General features: G+C 39.8%; 1 protein-coding gene across 1 annotated transcript in view; it reads right to left on the bottom strand.

Moving 5' to 3' along the window:
• EXOC6 (exocyst complex component 6) overlaps nucleotides 1–21512 on the bottom strand; it is a 231158-nt gene extending 209646 nt beyond the window's left edge. Inside the window, exon 1 of the mRNA XM_044240115.1 lies at nucleotides 21382–21512. Within this exon, the coding sequence (XP_044096050.1) occupies nucleotides 21382–21482 (101 nt within the window). The 5' untranslated portion in view covers nucleotides 21483–21512. The remainder of the gene's footprint in view (nucleotides 1–21381) is intronic.
• Between the last annotated feature and the right edge of the window lie 6203 nt (nucleotides 21513–27715).

The following is a 27715-nucleotide window of genomic DNA, read 5'->3' as shown; positions in this document are numbered from 1 at the left end:
TTTACCTTTGTATTAGTACTCTGCAATCCACAAAGCAATTTTACATAGTACATCATTGCACTTGATCCCAAGAACCCTTGGGAAATAGGGCAACTGGTTTTATCTCCATCTCACAGATGAAGAAAATGAAGGTCTAAGAAGTTAAAAGATTTACTAAACACCATGTGCCCACTAAAAAGCCCAGAGCGGGGCACCTGGGTGGCTCAGTCAGTTGAGTGGCTTGAGTGGCCTGAGTGGCTGACTCTTGGGTTTCAGTTTAGGTCATGATTTTGGGGTCTTGGGATCAATATGTGTGATGGTTCCATGCTCACCAGGGAGTCTACTTAAAGATTCTTTCCTTCCCTCTGTACCTCCCCCAAGGGCTCGCTCATTTGCTCTCTCTTTCATACTCTCAAATAAATAAATAAATCTTAAAAAGGCCAGAGCCAGGTATAGAATCCAAGTCTTGGACCCATAGAGACTGTTGGAAAATACTGCACAAGAAAAGGTAAAAGCAGCTCACTACACAAAAATCACCATTCTGTTGTTGAAATTATTTACCTTAAATATGTCAGTAATATAGTCATTGCTCATTTCCAGGTATCTTTGTTATTACTATAGCAATGCTTCTACTAATGAAGACTCTGAAAATTAATCTCCTTTTTAATAAAGTTGGCAATACCAAATACACATCAACAATATATATACACACTCTCACAAACCACCAAAGAACAGTTGCCTGCCTTCACATTCAGACATGACAAAAACAGAAAACAAAATAACAAACACACCATCATACACAGATTCTATTAGGCCTGGTCTACCAAACTAAAAAGAACGAGCCCTTCTAGTAAGGCAAGCTGAAAAACAAACTTGACTTACATTCTTTTTACCACAGGAATGAATGAAAGGATAGGAATTAAAAGTGAAGGAAGGGAATGATGATGGTGTTTGGTTTTTTCACCATTTAGAACTGAAAAAGGATATGGAAAAGATAAAAGTTCAGGGATTTTTCCTGCATTAAGCAGACCACATCTCCTGGAGAGAATAAACTGGAGACTGGCCTTACTAAAGTTACTGGAGCCCTATATCTGGGAGCTGCAGAGGAATGAGGGGCCCATATCACTTTATTTTGAATTAATTTCAATATCTGAGCCTCCTCTGACCAAGCACAAGTTTAAAATACAGGAATTTCAAAAAAATAAAAATTAAAAAAATAATAATAATAAAATATAGGACTTTCCTTCCCTGAGTATAGTCCTAGTCACATTCCTTACCATTCTAATCTTGATGTAAACCTTACAATGTTTTTTGGTTTGGGGGGTTTTTTTTTTAGTTAAAATTTAATAATGTTTTTACACGCAGCTTTCATTATATGATACTCTAAATTAGAAGGCAAAATATAATGATTAAGAGTACAGGCTCGGGGGGCACCTGGGTGGCTCAGTGGGTTAAGCCACTGCCTTCGGCTCAGGTCATGATCTCAGGGTCCTGGGATCGAGTCCCACATCGGGCTCTCCGCTCAGCGGGGAGCCTGCTTCCTTCTCTCTCTGCCTGCCTCTCTTCCTACTTGTGATCTCTCTCTGTCAAATAAATAAATAAAATATTTAAAAAAAAAAAAAAAAAAAAGAGTACAGGCTCGGGGGCGCCTGGGTGGCTCAGTGGGTTAAGCTGCTGCCTTCGGCTCAGGTCATGATCTCAGGATCCTGGGATCGAGTCCCGCATCGGGCTCTCTGCTCAGCAGGGAGCCTGCTTCCTCCTCTCTCTCTCTCTGCCTGCCTCTCTGCCTACTTGTGATCTCTCTCTGTCAAATAAATAAATAAAATCTTTAAAAATAAATAAATAAATAAATAAAAATAAAATAAAATAAAAAAAAAGAGTACAGGCTCGGAGGCCTAAGGGTCTATGCTCACATATAGTTGCACCACTTATTATGTGCCTAAGGCCGATGACCTAATCGAGCTCTACCTCAATTTCTTCATCTGCAGAATAGGTATATAACAATGGTATCTTATTTGCTTTTTGTGAAGATTAAATAATACATGTAAGTGTTTAAAACAGAGGCACACAGTAAATGTTCAATAAATTTTTATTTATTATTATTGACATGATTACTGTTACTTTGGGAACAAAAATCCTAGGAAATTATTTTAGAGTTATTATCACTGTTTATAGAATTTGACAAAAATAAGAACCACCTAAAGGTACAACAATAAGAAAATAATCAAATAAACAGGATGAATATTTATACAAGACAACTGTAACTTCATTTAACAAACACTTAATACTCAAAATTTAACTCGTTGAATGGCATAGGTTCATGTAATAAACATTCAACAAATAAATAACATTTGTCATTTCAAATGTAAGAATATACTAGAATTCATGTTAATTATGATTATCTTTCAGTAGCAGGAAACAACTGTTCTTCTCACCTCTTTATTCTGTATTTTTCAAGCCTTCTAAAAAAACTAAAAAGATTTTGTTTTTCATTAATTCAGTTCAGAAAGTATTTGAGGGTCTGTTATACCCAAGGCATTATGCTATGTAGCATGGTCAGAACTGATCAGATATGTGTAACAATCATAGACCTCGGGGGCAATTTCATTAGGCCTGCATTTAAGACGTGTATTTAAGACATACATTTTATTTTATTTTATTTTATTTTATTTTTAAAGATTTTATTTATTTATTTGACAGAGAGAGATCACAAGTGGGCAGACAGTCAGGCAGAGAGAGAGAGAGAAGCAGGTTCCCCACCGAGCAAAGAGCCTGATGCAGGGCTCGATCCCAGGACACTGAGATCATGACCTGAGCCGAAGGCAGCGGCTTAATCCACTGAGCCACCCAGGCACCCCTAAGACATACATTTTAAAACATACACTCACACACAACTAAATAACATTGTATAGTATTTTTAAAATTCATGGTGTAAGAACTCAGACACAAGAAAAAAATTTTATGTGTGTGTGTGTGTGTGTGTGTGTGTGTGTATCCACCTACAATGCTGTGGGATAAAATGGGAATTCTATGATAGGAAGTATTTGAGTAGTTGGAGAAATAAAAAGGGGTAATCAATCATGGGTAAACACAGTCAGAAAAGGATATGGCACTATGAAAAAGGCAAATAATTTAACCCCTATAAAGGATATACTTACTAAGTAGTGGGAACTCTATTATAAATCTTAGTTATATTTTAGTTAACATTTATTTGGACAGTGGCCTGAGAGTGGCAAGACTCTTTAAAGATTTTTTTTATTTATTTGACAGAGACAGTGAGAGAGGGAACACAAGCAGGAAAGTGAGAGAGGAAGAAACAGCCTTCCTGCCAAGCAGGGAGGCCCACTGCGGGGCTCAGTCTTAGGACACTGGGATCATGACCTGAGCCTAAGTCAGATGCTTAACAACTAAGCCACCCAGTGCCCCATCCTCTGTGATTTTGATCAAAGATGGATCCTCCCCCCAGAAAAGTTTACAAACACACCTGTAATACACACACAGTCTCTAAGAACTGCTGACCATCTATAAAGTTGGAAAAGCCATACTGTCTCTTCCACTCACAGTACATTGCCCAAAGGTGCATAACTGATCGAAACTGGTTCAATCAAATACACACTCAGGAATTTTAAGTTAGAATTCAGAGACAGTCAGCTATATGTGCCAGACTGACATATGGAAGCCGTAGGTGGTCATCCTCCACTAAGAACAGAGAGAAGCAGAGAAAGTTATACCTCAAAGGAAAATGAAGACAGAGAAAGAAACACAGTCTTCTACCTCTTTATTTCAGTCTTTTAAGAAGCATGAGTGCCTTGGGACACCTGTCTCAGTGAGTTAAGCCTCTGCCTTCAGCTCGGGTGATGGTCTTGGGGTCCTGGGATCGAGCTCCATGTTGGGCTCCCTGCTCAGCAGGAAGCCTGCTTCCCCCTCTTTCTCTGCCTGCCTCTCTGCCCACTTGTGATCTCTCTGTCAAATAAATAAGTAAAATCTTTAAGGAAAAAAAAAGAAAAAGCATGATTGCCTTTAGAATTTTGTGACACCCCATAAGCTTCCACTGTTTTTTTTCATATTTTCTTAAGCAAACTCAATTTGGTTTGGTACCTACAACTTAAAAAAAAGTCTTTAAGGCACATATTCATAGACACACCCACACATACATAAGCATTTCTTAAAACTGTAAGGGGTTTACAAACCTCCTCATCTGACCAATACACTAGAGTACATCTTCCCAACTGAACAGATTACAGGTATACCACAATGTCCATCTCCCAATTTTTCTCTTTATGCCACAATATAAAAAATGTGGAAAGCATTACCACAAGATAATTCATTAATAAGGGTCTAAAGATACAGTTTAAGTTAATACACTCCTGAGGAAAAGAACATGTCAACCAGGGGTAGAGGGAGAAGGAGGAGGAAGAGGAGAAGGAGAAGAAAGAGGAGAAGCAGAAGCACCAAACAGCAACATCTGCTGCCATCTAGCTTTTACACAATACTTTTTATTTTTTCCAAAACATCCACAACATTGAACAACTAAGTAAAGAATTCAGGGTATGCTAAGTATCTTAAAATACCACTGTAAGGGTGAGGGAGGGGGTGCCTGGGTGGCCCAGTCAGTTAAGCAACCCACTCTTGGTTTCAACTCAGGTCATGATCTTGCTATCTTGGGACTGAGCCCCACACTAGGCTCTGTGCTCAGCGCAGAGTCTGCCTCAAATTCTCTCTCCCTCTCCCTCTCCCTCTCACCACTCACTGTCTCTCTAATCAATAAATAAAATCTTGAAGAAAAACACACACACACTGTTAGGTAGCTAAACCAAGTAGGTATCCTGAATATCCAGAGCAAGTGAGTTTCTAGCAACTCCAGAAGGAAAAAAAAAAAATAAATGTATAAACACAGAATCCAATTTATTTCACCACAGAATACTAAAAAAGATTTATTTAAAAATATTCACCTTCTGTGTTATTTCCCATGAAATATTTCAGCTAGTTTGCCACATGCACTCTTAGCATGCTTTACAAAATAACGCCCAGGTGCTTCCTCTAATTCAATTGAAGACATTCTGTCAAACAATTTTTTAAATGACAGAGTTGACATACCCTAACTTTTTAAAAAAGGATATGATAATATCTTAAAGGCCACACAACCTGTCAAAGCAACAGGCTCAAGCTAAGGAAAAAAATACAGGATGATATTCCCTATATTTCTGATATGGAATTTTACTTGCCTTATTTACCTCTATATACAATTTCTGTGACTTGTTCTAACAGTATCCTGTTCCCCATGCATAGGAAAAAGCCTAATAGAATTCGTTGGTTAGCATTACTTCCTATAACTAGGGTTGACATTCTATAATACTGACATTAACACTTACTGCTAATTCTGGGTAACAACAAAGTACAATGATAATCGCTAATGGACATCCTCTATAGTGAAACCTGAACTGATAATCAGCTAACACAGATTTGCAATAGACTTCCTCCTTCCTGTTTTTACACTCCTGACCAGAGATGTCTCTTCCTGTTGACTTCTGTGCTACTTGGTAAAATGCAAAAGATGAGAAGTTGAAACACCTAATACATACAACATTGTATTTGTCCTCCAGAATAACAAATAGAATTGCTAAATAAATTTTAATTGAAAATGCTTAAAGCAGGTTAAAGAATGCAGATATAGACTGCTTCCTTAGACTTTAGAAAATCAAACAAAAAATATTAAACTCTCTAAAGCAGATCTAATGTGCAGTTTGCCTAATAGCTTAAGAGATGATCTATAGGGGTGCCTGGGTGGCTCAGTCATTGGGCGTCTGCCTTCGGCTCAGGTCATGGTCCCAGGGTCCTGCGATCGAGCCCCACATCAGGCTCCCTGCTCGGTGGGAGGCCAGCTTCTTCCTCTCCCACTCCCCCTGCTTGTGTTCCCTCTCTCGCTGACTCTGTGTGTCAAATAAATGAATGAAATATTTAAAAAGAAAAGAAAAGTTGATCTATATACAAGAGAGTATTATGCTAGTGAAATAAGTCAGAGAAAGACAAATACCACATGATTTCAATTATATGTGGAATCTAAAAAAGCAAATAAACAAAAAGTACAATCAGATCTATACCTATATAGAACAAACTGATGATTGCCAGAGGGGAAAGGGGGAAGGAGGAAGGGCAAAATGGTTGAAGGAAAGTGAGAAATATAGGCTTCCCATTATGGAATGAACGAGTCTTGGGAATGAAAGCTACAACACAGGGAATTCAGTGAATCCAGTTAAGTGGTACTGTAATAGCGTTGTATAGTGGTAGATGGTAGCTGCAAGCATTAGCATAAGGAATAGAAAGGGTGAATTGAGATGTTGTACACACTAACCTAATGTGAGATTATGTGTCAACTATACTCAAAAGAATGATAAGAAGTTAAAATTTTTAAATTAAAAAAAGGTAGAGTCACCAGAAAAACCCCTGAAAAAGATGAGCAATGAGGTAAAGGTAGCCCTACCAAGTATAACAATAAAGCCTCTATATAATTAAAAGCGTGGCATAGCACATGAACAGACATACAACAAACAGAATAAAGAAACAAAAAGACCCACCACATTTGAAAATTCAGTGATAATGGCAGTATCTCAAATCAATGTGAAAAAAATATGCTTTTTAAATAAGAGGTATTGGGTGGCTCAGCAACTTAAGCATCTGCCTTTGGCTCAGGTCATGATCCCAGGGTCCTAGAATCGAGCCCCACATAGGGCTCTCTGCTCAGTGGGGAGCCTGCTTCCCCCCTCATTCTGCCCCTCCTCCAGCTTATGCTCCCTCTCACTCACTCACTGTCTCTCAAATAAATAAAAAATAAATTAAATAAGGGTTGTTAGGACAGTTGGACTGCCATATAAAAATGACAAAACTTGGCTGGCTCAGTCAGAAAAGCACAAGACTCTTGATCTTGGGGTTGTGAGTCTGAGCCCCATGTTGGGTGTAGAGACTACACAAATAAATAAACAAACAAACTTAAAAAAAAAAAAGATAAAATCTGGGGTCATTCATTATCAAAGAAAATTCAAAAAAGAAGTGAAATGTAAAAGTAAAAAATAAAACCATACAAGTACCAAAGGAAAACATGAGTGGATTCTTCTATAACCTTGGACTATGGAAAACTTTCCTATGCCTCAAAATCCAGAAGAAAAAGAGATAAATTTCATTCTCATAAAAATTAAAAGACTGGGGGCCCCTGGGTGGCTCAGTTGGTTAGGCAAACTCTTTCGCTCAGGTCATGATCCTGGAGTCCTGAGATCAAGTATTGAGTTGGGCTCCCTGCTCAGAGGGGAGTCTGTTTCTCCCTCTGACCCTCCCCTCTCTCATGCTCTCTCTCATTCTCTCTCTCTCAAATAAATAAATAAAACCTAAAAAATAAAAATCAAAAAACAAACCTCTGCATGGAAAAAAAAAGAGTAAGCATAGTAAGAGACAAAATGAAAAAAAAAAAAAAAGGTTTCTAACTAATGGCAAAAAAATTGTGAAAGATTTTTAAGTGGATGAAAATTATTATTCTAACACATCCTTCTAGATTATCTGTGCCTTAGCCTATTTTAAGTCTCTATAATTTGTAGAAAACTGAAAGTAAAGCAAGTTATTCTTGTCCATAGAAATAAAAAGACATTCTGGCCTGTGGAATTTAATTAACTAATTAATAATTTAAATGATTAGGCCCTGCAGATAGTGACCAGTTGTGTCTCTATTTATAAATCTATTTCAGGGGGTGGCTCAGTGTGTTAAAGCCTCTGCCTTCAGCTCTGGTCATGATCCCAGCGCCCTGGATCAAGCCCCACACTGGGCTCTCTGCTCCCCAGGGAGCCTGCTTCCTCCTCTCTCTCTCTCTGCCTGCCTCTCTGCCTACTTGTGATCTCTGTCAAACAGATAAATCAATCAATAAATCAATAAATCTATTTCAGCATTACCAAATGCCTATATTGGTTTTTTGCCACTATCTTTCAAACATTGTTAACCAATTCCCGGGGCGCCTGGGTGGCTCAGTGGGTTAAAGCCTCTGCCTTCAGCTCAGGTCATGATCCCAGGGTCCTAGGATCGAGCCCTGCATCAGGCTCTCTGCTCAGCGGGGAGTCTGCTTCCTCCTCTGTCTCTGCCTGTCTCTCTCCTACTTGTGATCTCTGTCTGTCAAATAAATAAATAAAATCTTAAAAAAAAAAAAGATAAAAGACACTTTGGCTTGGTAATGTTTTTTGTCTGTCTACTTTGAGCTCATATCCATTAAGAATTTCATGCCCACAAGGAACAAGTTCTTGATATCTGGACACTGAGGTCTGTTTTTTTTTCATCTCTACAATTCATGTCTCTTGACCTGGGATGAAATCATAGAAACAAAGCTATAAAGTTTTATTTTTATGCACAGCTCAGTAAGGCTTTTACCTCTCATTGGTTAAAGGAACTCTGTTCTGACTGGCTCATTGGCAAAAAATAATAAGTACTTCTATAACTAGAATCTTTGTCAAATTCCCAGAAAACAAGTAAATTAAACTTCTAATAGTTTAAATGTGCTAAACTAATTGCCCCCCCAAAACATTTTAAAAGCCCAAGTTCACATAATTAAAGTAGAACTTTGGCAAACAAGCCTAGTTTGATAACTTCGCTTTATGAAAAAAAGCTATTTATTTTCTCTGACTGATCATTTAATTCTACTTGGTTTTATTTTTCCTAAACACATATTTACTTTTCAGATAAGCTAACATTAGCCTATATAAATATTTAAAATGATTAAAAATGTAAATTTGTGCTCAACTAAGTTAAATCAGTATCCTGACGAATTTTTTTGTTTTTTTAGGATTTTATTTATTTTTGAGAGAGAAAGAGCACAAGCAGGGAAGAAGGGTGGAGGGAGTGGGAGAAGCAGACTTCCCATTAAGCAGGGAGCCTGATACAGGGCTTGATCCTAGGACCTCAGGATCAGGACCTGAGACCAAGACAGATGCCCAACCAACTAAGTCATTCAGGTGCCCCTCTGGCAAACTTTTTATTACAATGTGCATTGACACTAATTCCTAAGATTTTTTTTTTTTAAAGATTTTATTTATTTATTTGAGAGAGAGACAGTGAGAGAGAGCATGAGCGAGGAGAAGGTCAGAGAGCGAAGCAGACTCCCCATGGAGCTGGGAGCCTGATGTGGGACTCGATCCCGGGACTCCGGGATCATGACCTGAGCCGAAGGCAGTCGTCCAACCAACTGAGCCACCCAGGCGCCCCTGATTCCTAAGATCTTTAAGTAGCTTAAAATTTGATATTAAATTAAGAGATAATCACTGGTTATCCAGTAAATTTTTTTAAATGGTAGAATTTTAGAAGACCGATTACTAAGCATAATTAACTCTATATACTGTTGCTTATGTTTACATGCTGTAACAAAGCTATATTTTGGGGACATGTTAATGAATATGTTCATTTTTGCCACTTTAAGAAGGTATAAAAGGAGGGGGATATCTGGGTGGCTCAGTCAGCTGAGTATATGACTCTTGATTTCAGCTGGGGTTGTGATCTCAGGGTCATGTGATCAAGCCCCGTGTTGGGCTCTGCACTCAGTGCAAAATCTGCTTGCTCCCCTCCCTCTGCTCCTTCCCATCCCCACTTTCTCTCTCTCAAATAAATAAATAAAACCCTAAAAAAAAAAAAAAAGAAAATATAAATGGGACATCAGTGTCTGCAGAGAGTTGTATGCGCTCATGAGCTTTGCTAGTCTGATAAAATGCCTGTTTTATACAACAGACCATTCAAACTGTTCCACCTCAGTGTTTCAATGTGAAATTTAAATTAAATACACTCTGGTTAAAACTTTAAATCATTACCAGAAGTTGAAATTACACTAAGACCAATAATAACAGAGAAATACAACTATGTATACAGGCTTTTATTTTTCAAGGAAAAAGTGGTTTTGTCCTATAGCAGTTGTTCTCCCATCTTCTGGTCTCTTTACACTCTCAAAACTTAGTAAGACTCCAAAAAGGCTGTATTTACATGAATCATAACTACAAATATTTACATTAGAAATTAAAACAGGTGGAGCACCTGGGTGGCTCAGTGGGTTAAGCCTCTGCTTCGGCTTGGGTCATGATCTCAGGGTCCTAGGATCGAGCCCCACAGGTCCTCAGGATCTCTGCTTGGCAGAAAGCCTGCTTCCCTACCTCTATGCCTCTATGCCTACTTGTGATCTCTCTCTGTCTCTGTCAAATAAATAAATAAAAACTTTTAAAAAAATAGAAATTAAAACAGAATTTTTAAAAAACCTACTGATTCATTTGAAAAGAACAATGATGAATGCATTGTACATTCACATAAATAAACTCTTAGAGTTATTTGAAATTTTTTTTTAAGTTAACTTTATGCCCAACATGGGATATGACCTAACGACCCTGAGATCAAGAGTTGCATACTCCACCAACTAAGCCAGGCAGCAGCCCTGAAAACGATTTTGACCAGACAGATCCCCCCCCAAAAAAATCAGTGCTCTATAGTAAATGGTTTCAGAACATGAAAGAGCATGATGAACAACAAAACATGGAAAATGAATTGTATCTGCCTCAGTTTACAATATCTGAGTCTGATAATAAGCTTTAAAATATAAAATTTAGCAATATTAGCCCAATTTTGTTGGGCTTGCTTCCTTGGTTTACTAGTTAATGACTTGTCTATAATATGAAAGTTTATTCTTTTTTTTTTTTTTTAAAGATTTTATTTATTTATCAGAGTGAGAGAGAGGGAGAGAGCGAGCACAGGCAGACAGAATGGCAGGCAGAGGCAGAGGGAGAAGCAGGCTCCCTGCTGAGCAAGGAGCCCGATGTGGGACTCGATCCCAGGACGCTGAGATCATGACCTGAGCCGAAGGCAGCTGCTTAACCAACTGAGCCCCCCAGGCGTCCCTGAAAGTTTATTCTTTATCTTCTGCGTAATCTGCCTAGATAGCAGCAGTGAGTCCATTTGACAGAATACTCTTCTGTGCTTCATGTGGACTTTATTATGTTCTTGATTATGTAATAAACAAAAATGTTTCCTCTCACTTATGAAAGAAATAAGGTTCTTTAGAAGCAAGTTATCTATCCTTATTGTTTAAATATTTCACTTTCATTTTAATGAAATTGGTACCCAAGTATTGTTTCTCAGGTAACATCTGATAACTGCTTTGATTTGTCTTCTAAAATGTGAGGCCTAAATAGAGAAAAAAATAAAATAAAACTTCCAAGATACCTTTTACACCTAAACCTGTCGATGAGATTTCCCAGAACAACTCTGCAAAAGCATAGTTGTTTACTCTTTCAATTTATAAAAAGAGAAATGCTAGAAATAATTAGGTTTGTTTGTTGGGCTACTGTAATAAAACTGGCACTGGAAGAGTTGTCAAATTAGAAGAGATGTTCAGCCTTCCTATGTTAAATCTGTATAGCTAAAAAGTGTCATAATACAAACATTTCTGAAACTGTACTCTTTACAGGAATTCCCTAAAGATTTGTCAATTTGTTGGGATGCCTGGGTGGCTCAATTTGTTAAGCGTCTGCCTTCAGCTCAGGTCATGATCCCAGGGTCCTGGGATTGAGCTCCGCATCAAGCTCCCTGCTCACGGGGAGCCTGCTTCTCCCTCTCTCTTCTGCCTGCCTCTCTGCATACTTGTGATCTCTCTCTCTGTCAAATAAATAAATAAAATCTTAAAAAAAAAAAATCCAAAGAACAGAGAGGAATGAAGAATAGGAACAGCACCTCAGAAAAATACGGACACCATTAAACACATCAACATACACATGATGGGGTACCACAGTACTATTTTATGATGGTAAAAATACCAGAAAAAATACCTGAAGAATATTTGAAGAAATAATGATTAAAATTCCCCACTCTGATGAAAAACATTAATCTGGACATTTAAAATAACCAATGAACTCCAAGAAAGATACACACAAACAGACCCATACCCAGGCACATCACAGTAGAAGTAATGAAAGACGAAGAGAACATCTTGAAAATAGCAAGAGAAAACCACTTATCACATACAAGGTTATACCAATAAAGTTAACATAAATAATGGAGGCCAAAAAAACAGTGGGATGACATATTCAAAGTACTAAAAGGAAAAACTGTCAACCAAGAGTCTAAGATCCAACAAAACTATCCTTCAAAGGTGAAGGTGATGGGGCGGGCGTCCAGGTGGCTCAGTCAGTTAAGTGTCGCTCAGGGTCCTGGGATTGAGCCCCTCCTCGGGCTCTGTGCAGATCAGGGAGTCTGTTTCTCCTTCTCCCTCTGCCTCTCTCCCCAGCTTGTGCACTCTTGCACGCGCGCTCTCTCTCTCTCTAAGTAAAAAAATTTCAAAAGCGAAGGTGAGGGGCGCCTGGTGGCTCAGTGGGTTAAAGCCTCTGCCTTCTGCTCAGGTCATGATCCCAGGGAGGGAGAGGGGCTCCTCTTGGAGCATCGGGCTCTCTGCTCAGCAAAAGTGAAGGTGAAACAAAGACATTCTCAAATAAACAAAAACTGAGAGAATTAGTTAGCAGCAGACCAGCCTTCTAAGAAAAACTAGGAGCGCCTAGGTGGCTCAGTCGGTTAAGTGTCTGCCTTCAGCTCCGGTCATGATCTCTGGATCCTGGTATCAAGCCCCTCACTGCCAGGCTCCCTGCTCAGTAGGGAGTCTGCTTCTTGCTCTCCCTCTGCCCCTTCCCCCAACTTGTTCTCTCGTTTTCTCTCTCTTAAATAAATAAAATCTTTAAAAGAAAAAAAAAAAAACAAAAAACTAATGGAAGTTCTTCACAATCAAAAGAGCCCAAACGGTAATATAAACACACACACACAAAACAATGCTAGTAAAGACTACCACTTAATTATAAAAGACAGTATAAATAGCTCTCTCTTAACATAAAACAACATGTACATAATTCTATTTGTGAGCCTAACATACAGAAATATATTTGACAATAAGAGCACAAAGGAGATAGAGGAACAAAGTTGTACTAGGATGAGAAAATGACACAAGATGACAATCTAAACCCAGCAAAAAATAAAGACAATCAGAAATTATAATTGAGTTAATATAACAAACTCTATAAACTTGTCAGCTTCTTTAAAAAAGCAAAAAGTTACATAAAGTAACAATTACAGCAATGTACTGTGTTATGTTGGTAACACAGACAGATATAAGAGCTATAACAACCATAGCACATAAATGGGAAAGAGGGGCACCTGGATGGCTCAGTCAGTTAAGCATCTGACTTGATTTCAGCTCAGGTCAGGTCTCAGGGTCATGAGATCCAGCCCTGTGTCTGGACTCCATGCTGTGCATGGAGGCTGCTTTAGATTCTCTCTCTCCCTTTCCTTCCGCCTCTCTCCCTGTCCCACTTGCACACACTCTCTCTCTTTAAATAAATAAATAAATAAGAGAAAATAGAGATATATAGAAGTAATATTTCTATATTTCACTGGACTTAAGTTAGAATAAATCTGAAGGCAATTCTGAGAACCACCACTAAGAAATTACTTTCTAAAAGAAACTGAAAAAAATCATTGAATTAAAATGTTATACTGGAAAATATTCATTTAATAAAAAAGAGTAGTAAAAAGGGAACAGAGGGAATAGAAGAGCAAAAAACAAATGTATATAGAAAACAAAAAGTAAAATGGCAGGAAAATAAATCCAACTATATAAGTAACAATATTAAATCCATAATCCATAATTAAAAGGAAGACTGCTCAGAATGGCTAAAATTAACCAGTCAGGAAACAACAGGTATTGGTGAAAACATGGAAAAAGGGGAACCCTCTTACATTATTGATGGGAATGCAAGCTGGTGTAGTCAATCTGGAAAATAGTATGGCAGTTCCTCAAAAAGTTGAAAATAGAGCTGCTACCCTATGACCCAGCAATTGCACTACTGGGTATTTACCCTAAAGATACAAATGTAGTGATCCATAAGGGCACTTGCACCCGAATGTTCATAGCAGCAATGTCCACAATAGCCAAACTATGGAAAGAACCTAGATGTCCATCAACAAAAGAATGGATAAAGAAGATGTGGTATTATATATACAATGGCACACTATGCAGCCATCAAAAAACCGAAATCTTGCCATTTGCAATGACATGGATGGAACTAGAGGGTATTATGCTAAGCAAAATAAGTCAATCAGAGAGAGAGACAATTATCATATGATTTCTCTGATATAAAGAATTTGATCAGGCAGGGCTGGGAGTTGTGGGGGGAAGGGAGGGAAAAATGAAACAAGATAGGACTGAGGAGGGAGACAAACCATTAGAGACCCTTAATCTCAGGAAGCAAACTAAGGACTACTGGATAGGAGGGGGATAGGGTGGCTGGGTGATACACACTGGGGAGGGTATGTGCTATGGTGAGTGCTATGAATTGTGCAAGACTGATGATTCAGAGACCTGTATCCCTGAGGAAAATAATACATTATATGTTAACTAAAAAAACACAATTTAAAAAAAAAAAAACAAAGGCAGACTGGTGGGGCACCTGGGTGGCTCAGTCGATAAGCATTTGACTCTTGGTTTTGGCTCAGGTCCTGAACTCATGGGTCGTGAGACTGAGCCCAACAACAGGCTCCACACTCAGCAGGGAGTCTCTCTCTCTAAAATAAACCTTTAAAAAAACTTTTAAAAGGGCAGGTATACCTGGTGGCTCAGCTCAGTCAGTTAAGCATCTATCTTCAGCTCAGATTGGAATCAGTCTACATCTCCCTCTCCCTCTGCCTCTCCAACCCCCCTACTGTGATTTCTCTCTCTCAAATTAAATCCTTTAAAAAAAAAAAAAAAGCAGCCTGTCAAACTAGATGACAAACAAGATCCAACAATATGCTATCTGTAGGAGGCAATCTTTAGATTCAAGAATAAAAACGGGGTGAAAGTAAAAGGACAGAAAAAGACATATCATGGAAAAACCAACCATAAAAATGCTAGAGTAGCTATATTAATACCAGACAAAATAGACTTTAAAACAAGTCTACAGATAAAGAAGAATATTTTACGATGGTAAAATGTGTATCAACCAGGAATATATACAAGTATACACACAGAGAGCATACTGATAATGAGCCCAAAATAACATCAAGCAGAAACTATCTGTTGTATTTAATAATGGATAGAACTAAACAGAACATCAAAAAGGAAGAAAGACCTGAACAACCATAAGCTAAAGAGATTTAACAGACATATACAGAATTATTCCACTCAACAGCAGGATAAACATTCTTTTTTTTTTAATTAAAGATTTTATTTATTTATTTGACAGACGGAGATCACAAGCAGGCAGAGAAGCAGGCAGAGAGAGAGGAGGAAGCAGGCTCCCTGCTGAGCAGAGAGCCCGATGTGGGGCTCGATCCCAGGACCCTGGGATCACGACCCGAGCCGAAGGCAGCGGCTTAACCCACTGAGCCACCCAGATGCCCCAGGATAAACATTCTTAAGTACACATGGAACATTCTCCAGAGATAGACCATAGTTCAGACATAAAACAAGCCTCAATAAAGTTAAAAAAAACTGAAATTGTACAAATTATGATTTCTGGCCACAACGTAATGAAATTAGAAATTAGTAACAAGGATACTTAAGACACTCACAAATATGTGGAAATTAACACATTTCTAAATAACCAATGAGTCAAAGAAATCATAAAAGAAATTTTTCTTTCAAATATTTTATTATTTGAGAGAGAGCATGAGTGGGGAAGAGGGGCAGAGGGAGAGGAAGACTGAGAGGGAGAAGCAGACTCACCCCTGAGCAGGGAACCCAACATACGGCTCAATTCCAGGACTCCAGGACCATGAGTCACTAAGGCATCTCATAAAAGAAATTTCAAAAATACTTCAGGATGAACTCAAAACAGTGCTTAGTGGGAAATTTATAGTTGCAAAAGCTTGTATTTAAAAATGACAAAGATCTCAAACCAAGAGCCTAAGTTTCCATCATAGGGCAGCAATAAAAAGTAAACCAACAGAACACAAGCAGAAGAAAGGAAATAAAAATTAGACACAAATGAAATAATTAGAAAACAATACACAAAAATCAATAAAACCAAGAGCCGACTGGTTTTTTGAAACGATCCATGAAACCAACAAACATTTAGTTAGACTGACCAAGAGAAAAAAGAGAAACTGACATTATTAAAATCAAGAATGAAAGGTCATTAATACTGACCTTACACAAATAAAAAGTGTTATCAAGAAATGCTATGAACATAGGGTGCCTGGGTGGCTCAGTGGGTTAAGCCTCTGCCTTCAGCTCAGGTCCTGATCCCAGGGTCCTGGGATCAAGCCCCGCATCGGGCTCTCTGCTCAGCAGGGAGCCTGCTTCCACCTCTCTCTATGCCTGCCTCTCTGCCTACTTGTGATCTCTGTCTGTCAAATAAATAAATAAAATCTTAAAAAAAAAAATTACAGACTTACATTTCCTATGAAGATAGATGTAAAAATTCTCAACAAAATACTAACAAACCAAATCTAACAATGTAGTAAAAGGATTATACACAATGACCAAACAGGATTTAACCCAGGAATTCAAGAGAGATTCAACATTAAAAAAAAAAAAAAAAAAAAAAAAAATTTCAATGTACCACATCACATGACAAAAACAAAGGGCGAAAAAACCCCACATGGTCATCTCAATTCCAGGAACACTAACCAACTCACTCTTTGAGATACTATTATTCTCATACCAAAATCAAAGACATCACCAAAAAAGAATAGACCAATATCTCTCATGAATATACACATGCAAAAATCGTAAACAAAATACTAGCAAGCAGAACCCAGTAACATATAAAAAGGATTATACACTATGACCAAGTGGGATTTATGTCATAATGCAAGGTTGGTTTATACCTCAAAATTAATGTAATATACCACACAACTATAATAAGGGATTAAAACTCACATGATCATCTCAATAGATGCAGAAAAAGCATGTGAAATACCAAACACTCTTTCATAATGAAAACATGAACTAAGAATAGCAGGGTACTTCCCCAACCTGATAAATGACACTATGAAATTTCCACAGCAGCGCATGAGAGCGCCAGTTGTTCCACCTCACCTATACATGGTATATGGTCAGTTTTTTAAACTTTTGACATTCCAACAGCATGATTCAATGTTGTAGTTTTAGTTTACATTTTTCTAATGACTAATGTTGTTAATCATCTTTTCATGTGCTTTTTTGCACTGTGTGTACCTTCTTTTGTGAAATATCTACTTAAATCATCTACCCATTTTTTAATTGGATTGTTTCTTATCTGGGCTTAAAGACTTCTTTTATACAATTTGGACACAACTTTTTTTTAAAATCAGACATGTGATTTTTAGAAATTTTCTACTTGTCTGTGGCTTTTCATTTTCTTAACAGTATCTTTGAAGACCACATGTTCTCAATGTTGATGTCCAATTTATCTTTTTTTTTTCTTTTAGGAATTATGCTTTTGGAAAAGCATGTAAGAAATCTTTGTCTAACCAAAGTCACAAAGATTTTTTTTTTCTAAGAGTTTATAGTTTTGCATCTTATGTTTAGGTTTATGATCTACTTTGGGTTACTTTTTAAATATGGTGTAGAGTATAGATCAAAGTTCATTATTCTGCATATGGATATCCAACTGTTTAACCATTATTTTAAAAAATTATCCCTTTCAAATGAACTGCCTTTGTACCTCTGTCAAAAACTAATTAATGTGTGAATCTATTTATGGATTCTGTTATTCAGTTTCACTGATCTATTTGTTTATCTTGATGCTTATATCACACTGGCTTGATTATTATAGCTTTACAAATAAACCTTAAAAGCAGGCAGTGTAGTTCCTCTAACTCTGTTCATCTTTTCCCAAGTCAGTTTGACTCTTCTAGGTCCTATACATTTCCATATGAACCTTTGAATCAGCTTGTCAATTTCTACCAAAACAACAACAACAAAACCTTCTGCTGGGATTCTGAATGAGATTGTCCAAATCTAAAGATCAATTTGGGGTAATCATTTTGACAGTTTGTTATCTTTCAAGGAATTTGTCCATTTTTTCTAAGTTGTCAAATGTATTGGTATGAAATTATTCATAATATTCCTTTAATAGCTACAGAATCTGCAGCGATGTTACCTCTCTCATTCTGATACAGTATCGGGAATTGGTAATTCATTTTTTTAAAAGATTTTATTTATTTTATTTGACAGACAGAAATCACAAGTAGGCAGAGAGGCAGGCAAAGACAGAGGAGGAAGCAGACTCCTCGCCCAGCAGAGAGCCCGATGCGGGGCTCGATCCCAGGACCCTGGGATCATGACCTGAGCCGAAGGCAGCGGCTTAACCCACTGAGCCACCCAGGCGCCCCGGGAATTGGTAACTCCTGATAATTGGCATCTTCTCCCTTTCTTTCTCTGAGAGGTTTATCAGTTTTACAGATCTCAAAGAACCAGGTTTTCATTTCACTGACTTTGTTTCTCTATTTCATTGATCTCCACTCTAATCTTTACCATCTCCTTTCTTTACCAGCTTCTTTCTTTGGCTCTTCTGGATTTCATTTGCTCTTCTTTTCCTAGTTTCTTAAGTTAGAAGCTGAGGTCATTGATTTGAAACCATTCTTTCCCAGTAAAGATGTTCAATGTTATAAATTTCTAAGTATTACTTTAGCTGTGCCCCACAAATTCTAACGCGTTTTCATTTTATTCAGTTCAAAAATACTATCTAAACTTCTCTTCTGGTTTCTTCTTTTACCCTTGGGTTATTTAGATGTCTGTTATTCAGTGTCCAAGTATTTGGGTATTCTCCAGTTTTCTATTACTGATTTCTAATCTAATTCCACTATGGTCAAAGAACCATATTGTATGCCAGGCCCTGTGAAAAGTAGGTAACATGCTTCTCACTTAATCATCAGTAATAAAAAGTAAATCAGGAAAAGATCCAACTGAAAAAGTCTCCCACTGAGGAAAAAAAAAAATAATAAGAATGGTAACAACATCATAAGCCAAAAGGCCAGCTAAAAGATAAGTGGGAAGTAACAAAAATTAATCTTAATACTAAAATATTTACAGATGAATTGATGTCCAGAATTTGCTTCAAAATAATATAGGGTGAGGGAGAGTGGACGGGAGCAGATCAAATGGCACTGGCTGGGGGTTGAACTGAAGCCAGATGATGGCTTCATGATGGTTTCCACACTATTCTACTTTTTACTTTCCAATAAAAGGGTTTTTTAAATTTTAATATTAGCACTTAGTGAAACCTAGGTAAAAAACAGTAATAGCTTAAACACTATTCAAGAGAAAGGCTTGCTACCAGTGCCTTCTATGTGTGTATAGAAAGTCTGCTTATAAATGAGATGACAAGTGTATATATAGGATAAGTATGAGTCACTGGAGTTGGCCAAAGAAAACAGTGTGGGTTTCAACAAAGTGAGGAGGTGACATAATTGCCCAGCAAAAGAGAACAGAATTAACACTGCGAACACATATATTCTATTTATGTCACAAAAATCTCTCAATATATTTCAAATTTTCTTCTAAGTTAATTTCATCTCTTTTCAAAGATAATGCCTAGCATTTTTTCCCAAGAGGAAGTATCTCCTTCATAACCTGTACTATTTTCAAAAATTGGCTGTTCTGATAACTATAATACATACTGTACTCTTTAACTTTCACTATGCAGTCAGGAAAACAAAGCTTCCTTTTGATCTATGATTTCTACTTTCATTACCAAATGACCAGAGTTTTATGAAAAGAAATCATCATGCTGGAAAATTAAGGAAATGTACTAATTACGCCTATCATATCACAGCTAGAACTTCATGTGACCAAAAAAAAAAAAAAAAAAAAAAAAAAAACCACAAAAAAAAAAACTTATCAGGTGCCTACCACATGCTTGGTGTTAGGGATACAGTAGTGAACAAATAGGCAAGGTCTCTAATATCCGGGGCTTCTAAAGACCCACCCCCTACCCAAGTACAGGAATAAGGAAATTGAGGTTCAGAAACCTTAAATGATTTTGTCCATGACCACACATTTCGTCAGCGGTAGGACCCGTGCAAAACACTCCGGAATCTCAGGGCAAGGTGAATTTACATTATAATTTGAAACAGCTTCACTTGATACTACATCCACAGGTCCACAAAACATACAGCACTTCATTTCTAGGAAGCCTATCCTGAAGAAAATAATGTTAAAGCACAATCACTTCTAACTTCCATATGTGAATAACAATTTCACCATCAATACGAAAGCTGAAACTTTACATTTAAAAGGTACTTCTTTTTCTTAAAAAGTTTATTTGTAAATAATCTTTACACCCAGCGGAGGGCTCGAACTCATGACACCGAGAGCAGCGTGCTTTTCCCACTAAGCCAGCGAGGCGCCCCTAAGAAACACTTCTTCTTCTTTTTTTTTTTTTTAAGATTTTTTTATTTATTCATTTGAGAAGAAGACAAAGAGAGAACATAAGCAGAGGAAGAAGCAGAGGGAGAGGGAGAAGCAGACTCCCCGCTGATCCAAGAGCCCAATGTGGGGCTCGATCCCTGACCTGAGGATCATTACCTGAGCCAAACGCAGAGGTCCAACCATCTGAACCACCCAGGCACCCCCAAACAGGCATTTATTCTTGGTGGGAATGCCTAACCTAATCTAGTGGATCACAACAGTGTCCAGCTAATATTCTATTAGGGCAACAGGTATTCAGTCTGGAATATTCATTATCTAGTATTATTTTTAAAAGGTGAAGATCTTTTTCAAAATAAACGGGAAAGTTAATGCAAAATTAATCAAATGTTCGTTAAGTAAAAGCTTCCCACACTCCAGAAGGCGCGCCAGGCGAGCGCTCGGTCACACTGGCGCGCTCTTAAGCATCAGCTCCTGCCCGCCAGCGCACGCTCCCTTCTCGCCCATTCCGGCCGCGCTGAGGGATAATGGTGCCGGCGACTCCAGCTCAACTTCAATTCTCCCACGCCCGCTGCAGCCCTCCACGCCAGGGTTTCCACCTGCGGGCGCCTCGGCATCTCAGTCACGCCGACTGCTGTCGGTTAACCTTCGCCCCAGCACAGCCGCCCTCAGCCCCGCCGGGAGCCCGGGAGGCCCAAGGCGCGTCCTCGGGACCCAGGCCGTCAGGGCCCGGCGGCGCCGCGGCTCCCCGGGTCAAAGGCGCCACCGGGGCCACACCCACCGGCTGCGTGGTGACAGCTCCCGGGGCTGAGGCGGCCTGTAGCGACAGGTGCAGCCGCCCGTTCCTCCCCTCCCCGCCCGGGCAGGCCCAGGTCTCGGCCCACCGCCCCGGAGCGCCCCCGCCCGCCTCCGCACGCACCACCTGTCGGTACGCCCGGCGCGCGGCCGGCGACGGACGCCCAGCTCGGCTCCTGATGAGCGGCCAGCGGCGGCAGCCCGAGGTCCCGGGGGGATGTGAGCTTTACCGGAGAGTGGGTCCCACGCAGGCGGTGTCGGTGCTCTCAATCTCCTGCAAGATCCGTTCATGCTCCGGGACAGTCCCCAGACCATCGCCATTCTCCGCCATCTTGGCTGGAAGCTGAGGAGCCGGCGAGGCGCGGCGCCGCGCGGACAGCGGGGGCGAGCAGCCTGAGGCGCGCGCGCAAGGGGACGGGGAGGGGGCGTGGAGAGGGCGGAGACAGCGCGGGGGCGCGCGGAGGGTGTGGGAGGAAGCTTGCGGGCACGCGACCGGACCCCGGTCTCAGTTCTAGCACCTGTCAGAGCGTAGGGTCCTGCCGGCCGAGGCGAGGAATGAAGACACTTTGCCTTCCGCTCTCCCCCTCCCCTTGCTCCCAGTTGCTATATAGTGACTGGCCTGGCTTTGCCATACATTCTTCTTGTACTGTGTGTGCCAGACTCTGCTAATGCGCTCGAGATACCTTAGTAATGAAGCAGGTCGACAATGAAATAATCACCTTCGATCTACAGCAAAAGCTACGGGAACATTTAACAAGGAGGTGATGTACACTGGGAGGTGGAGAATCAGAGAAGGAAAATGTACACACCAGAAACTCAAAATTGTGCGTGGGAGTAATTTTTATTTTAGGAATGTAGCAGCAAAATCCCAGTTAACGACCATGACTACAGCTCGGGGTGACTTGATGTCTCTCCCTGCAGGAAGTTTACAGTGGCCAGTCACCTTGGAAATAAGTCATTAAGCACCAGGAAAATTAAGTGACGAAAAACTATGACACTATATGGCAAGGTTACATGAGAGGTCCAGAGCAACGTGTGATTTCATGCCTTAGTCCCTAAAATCCTTGAACCCAAGTGCCTTCCAGGGACTGCAGTTGGGATGAGGAGGGGTGGGAGCTCTGGAGAAGGGCAGGCATCAGAGAAATGGGAAAGCGGAAGTGGCTTCGCAAAGTGCTAGTGTAGAAGAGTCCTGTTTAATGACTTGTTGTGGGACACTGAGTAAACCAGTTTGTCATGACCAAAGCACCAACTGAGGAAGATAATCAGGGAGTGCAAACCTAACCCTGAGGGACAACTGTTTTCCGGTCCCCATTAACCCAAGTTTCTGAACTACCCTGCCAGTGAACCAAGCTCCTTACTATCCAGCTGTGTAACTTAACCCCTTCAGTGAGCTTTTACTAGAAGATTGCCTCCATCCTCCTCCCCACAAAAATGTCTGGGAGGTGGTTTTACATGAGCTCTGGAGACTTGTATCTTCAATTTAATTCCCTGCTCCTTCATTTCAGAGCTGAGTGACCCTGAGCAAGAACCTAGTATCTATTTCAGTTTCCCCATCTGTAAATGACCACAATTGTAGTGTCTACCTCATATCCCTGTCTCATATTATATTAGTTTTCTATTGTTGCTGTAACAAATTGCCACAAACTTATTAATACCTTAAAACACTCAAATTTATTATCTTGAGGTTCTGTAGGTTAGAAGTGCAACAAGGGTCTCACTGGGCTAAAATCAAGGTGTCAGTATGACTACATTCCTTTCTAGAGAATTCGTTTCCTTACTTTTTCCAGTTTACAGAGGCTACCCAGATTTCATGGCTTATAGCCCCCTTCCTCAGTCTTTAAAGTCAGCAACATTGCATCTCTCTGACCAGCCTTCCGTAGTCACATCTTCTTTAGTCACATCTCGCTCTGATGACAGAGGCCATCAAAGATTCTCTGCTCTTAATGACCCCTGTGATTAGTCTGAATCCAACCATATCATCCTGGACAAACTTCCATCTTAAGGTCTTAACGTTAATCACATGTGCAACCTCCCTTTTGTGATGTCTGACATATTTACAGGTCTGGGATTAAGACTTGGACCTCTTCGGGGAGCCATTATTCTGCCTGCCACGTATAATAACCACTATTAACATATATAAATGCCCTCCTTTCCATTATTCTGAAGTTTCTGTTCTCCCTGGAAAATTCAACTCAAATATATCTCCTTAAGAAAAATTCCCCTATCTAATCACAACCTTCTCTAACTCCAGATTCAATTTAGCACATTTGTCTGCTCCACTACCAACTGTTTTAATAGTGTGCAGTTGTTTTGATTAGTTCCTTTTCATACATCTGTGAGTTTTGTTTGTTTTTGTACCCTTGGCCCCAGGGAATCAAAATGCAACTGACCTTAGTACATACTGGCTTGGAAGATTAAGGAAGCTCTGCTATATCCAACTGCCCATTCTACCAAGAACCCCATCAAAAGCCTGTCTCAGTGGTACAGAAGAATCCAGAGCTTCTCTGGGAAATCCTGTTTTCTCAAGCTGCAAGAATATGCAAAAACAAAAATATCTCTTCCTGAGCTCTCCAACACTGTCACACTACATTAAAGACCTTAAGTTCAGAGTTGACTTTTTTTTTTTTTTTTGGTGCAAATGGGAGAATGCTGGAGGGATTTTTGAAACCAGACAATGCTGAAGCTCGGAAGCCATTGGAAAGAATTCAGGATGAGTTAGAAAGGAGCATGCCAAACAGGTCTGAGGATAAGGTAGGAGTTTGATTAATCTGTGATGGGTAACAATTCGGAATTAGAACAATTATCAAATTGTGAAAAGTTTTTTTCAAATTTGCTCTATACATACTGACATCAAATGTAACGTTTTATAGGGTTGTTGTCAGTTGCCTTAATAGAAATCTGTCATTATAACAGAAAATGTGTACCTCAAATTCCATGATCCCTACTTAAATCAAGGGCTTCAATCCAAGAAACAGTATCTATAGACTTTTGGTTTCACCATGGTTGAATTTTATCCTTCAGTCAAGCCAAACCCCAGTACCTGGCCCCCACTGTTTGGGCCCTTCATGCTATGGTTTCTATTTAGTAAAAAACTGAGTTTTTTTTCTTAGCTGACTGAATGTACAAGGATCGAAGCACCTGGTGTTAGCACATCTGAATTGGAGGTTCAGCTCTTGAGAGAAGAAAATAAACCTTTTGAAAATCGAGCCTGAAACCAAAACATATGAAATGAAGACAAATTTTATATCGCCCTACAAAAAGAAGAGGAAGCCAGTTCTCTCTGCAGGAAATAGCAGACCATCTTAGTTCCGTCAATGTGCATGGCCAGAATTCATTATTCTGATGAGTAAAGCAAGGTGAAGAGAGCAGGGCAAGTGGCACAGGCCACCTTCTTATTTGGTGACTCTTTCCTGATGGAACATTCCTTTTCTGAGCATTCATTGCCCAAGACCTTCTTCTCTTCACCAATCCTGACATGATCCCAAACCTAGCCCCTCTTCTGGGAAGCCAGCCCTGCTTTGGCACTCTTCACTCCAGGCCTGTTTCAACACCTGCCCATAGAGATTACTTCAACATAAGCAGCAGTATCTTCCCCTCAATTCAAGTCAAGACAGAAGGAAGTCCATATACCACTTCTCCTTCTGAAACAGCTTTTGCTGGTTCCCTTTGTGACTGCTGACAGTTCTGTTAGCATCTGAAGGTTTTTGCTAAGAATTTAAAGCTAAGTGTTCTAAATAACTATATATATTTTTAACTTCAGACATAGATATAACAAATAAATGTGCAAAAAAGCTTATTCTAATCCTATTCTAAGTGATACATTTCTAAAATATAAAGAATTTCAGCTATAGACCAAAATAAAACCACAACAGCTATATATGGAACATACTTGTTAAGCCCTTTGTATCATCTAATTTAATCTTTACAAACTTAATCAATAATTTAACTTAGAATTTAATTAGCACTAATTTTCCTGAAATCTAATTTAAACCTATGGGGGTACTTTCACTATCTCCAGTTTAATATAAGCAAACAGACTTATAGAAATTAAGTCACTTGGGACGCCTGGGTGGCTCAGTTGGTTAAGCAGCTGCCTTCCGCTCAGGTCATGATCCCAGCCTCCTGGGATCGAGTCCCACATCAGGCTCCCTGCTCAGCAGGGAGCCTGCTTCTCCCTCTGCCTCTGCCTGCCTCTCTATCTGCCTGTGCTCACTCTCTCTGTCAAATACATAAATAAAATCTTTTAAAAAAAAAAGAAAAAAAAGAAATTGAGTCACTTGTCGGGCCCCTGGGTGGGCTCAGTTGGTTAAATGTCTGCCTTCAGCTCAAGTAATAATCCCAGGGTCCTGGGATTGAGTCAGTCTCCCTGCTCAGTGGGGAGTCTGCTTCTCCCTCTGCCTCTCCCCCCACTTCCCACTTGTATATGCATGCTTTCTCTCTCCCTCAAAAATAAGTAAATAAAAACTCTTCAAAAAAGAAAAAGAAATTAAATCACTTGCCCAAGGCCACACAGCTAGTGAGTTGAAGAAGATGGAGCTATCAACCAGTTCCTGTTTCTCCCATTTAAAAAAAAAAAAAAAAAAAAGTCAGCAAGGAAGCTTGTTCCAGTGTTGTTTTATGCACGGGATAGATGATTTAACCAGTCTGGTCTAAGGAGGTTGGAGGGTTGTGGGGCACACACAGGCAGATTGCACATGGATATAGGGTTATTTTGCAGTCAGTAGATTTTGACTTTCAGAGATCCACTCAAAATCTCACTTCAGGACTCCTGGGAGGAGAAAGGCAAACCAGGAAGACTGGCAGGACAGGAGATGCATTCTGTGTCCAGTAAAAAACTAACCCTCAAAGTAAGGATTTAACCTGGGGGCGCCTGGGTGGCTCAGTGGGTTGAGCTGCTGCCTTCGGCTCAGGTCATGATCTCAGGGTCCTGGGATCGAGTCCCGCATCGGGCTCTCTGCTCGGCGGGGAGCCTGCTTCCTCCTCTCTCTCTGCCTGACTCTCTGCCTACTTGTGATCTGTCTCTGTCAAATAAATAAATAAAATCTTTAAAAAAAAAAAAAAAAAAAACCTGTACATACACTCTTCGTCATTAACAACTTCTACTTTGAGCCACTTGTCTGCAGGCTCATAACCTATCTTGGCAAAGCTCCTCCCTCAGAAAAAGGTAGTAGAAGGCAGCTGCCCTAGTCTGGTATTTAACTGCTTGGGTTCAAATTCCAACTCATCTTTTACTAGATGTTGGACCTCCAGAGAGCTAGTTAACTTGTCTAAACCTCAGTTTCTTCAAGTGTGAATTAGAGACGTAACAGCTCCTAGCTCACCAAGTTTTGTGGGGATTAAAGGAGATAATATTTGCATAATGTCTAGCCCAGAGCTCAATTAGCATTAGCATTAGAGACCAGGGCTATCATTTATTTCAGACATGTATTTTGAAACCAGGAAGCCCAGAATTCAGCTTCCTCTTTGATAAAATACAAATACAAACCAGACACAAAAATGTACTTTTTTCTAATCATTAACCAAGTATCCTGGGTTTTTTCTTCTTTTTTTCAAGTATTCTTGTTTTATATCAGAATTTTCTGAACCTACCCTTCATTTTTTTGAATGCTCGATAGGTGGAAACTGCCTGAAATTTGTTTCCTGTTAGAGAAACGGGACCATGTCTTTGTGTTAGACTCTTGGTTCCATATCCCCTTGAGTGATCCCTCCGGATCTCAAACAAGTCAAGAGCCTCTTTGCTGTCTTTGGAGGCAATGTTCCTCCTCTGAGGCACATATTGTGGAGGCAAACAGATCACTGAGTCTCTCTCTACTTCCTGGCACAGAGACAATGTCTGTTTTGTTGGCTGTCCAGCACAGTTCATAGTTGTGAAGTGAATGATCTGCATCCAGATACTTCTGATGTTAAGCATGACATGGTGAACCATGTTTCATAAGGTAGGACATCTCTACACAACGACTCTCCTCCCCACTCCTAGAGCTCGCTTCCTGATCTTCATCTTCTCAAGACTTGGCTAACATTGTTCAGATGTTTCATAAGGAGTTTAAAAGCCCTACATATAGAACTGTAGAACTGTATCAAAATGTAAAGGAGAGGCAGTTTTTATACACTGGCTTTAATAACTAACCTTCCTGGTGCCTTTGAGCCATTCACTCTTTGGGGCCATCACGATGCGGTTGGGGGGGCGGTGGCCAGTCCTCCAACTTCTGCCTTGTTGGTGCAGTGACCTCAAGTGGCCACACTATGTAAGTGCAAGAGGATATGAACCAAGCCCTGCCAGGCCTCAGAGGATTCCTGCTGTGAAAACTATGTCCAGGAGTCTGTTGTTCCATAAAGATCTGGACCCCGTGGCGGAGAACAATAGAAGGAAATTTGAAATTGGAGCCAAATAAAGTCAGTTCATCCGAAATATGGGCCAGTCCCTCCGAGAAGTTCAAAAGTAATTAGCCCCAGGTTCCGTTCATTCAACAACCATTTTTACTAAATGCTTGCTGTATGCCAGGCTGTGTGCTAAGCTCTTAGACAGGGCTGGTTCATCATATGCAACCAATGTGGTTGCTCTTG

The sequence above is a fragment of the Neovison vison genome, chromosome 2 (assembly GCF_020171115.1).
Source record: "Neovison vison isolate M4711 chromosome 2, ASM_NN_V1, whole genome shotgun sequence".
NCBI classification, from domain to species: Eukaryota; Metazoa; Chordata; class Mammalia; order Carnivora; family Mustelidae; genus Neogale; species Neogale vison.
This window is presented reverse-complemented; position numbering and strand designations above follow the sequence as displayed.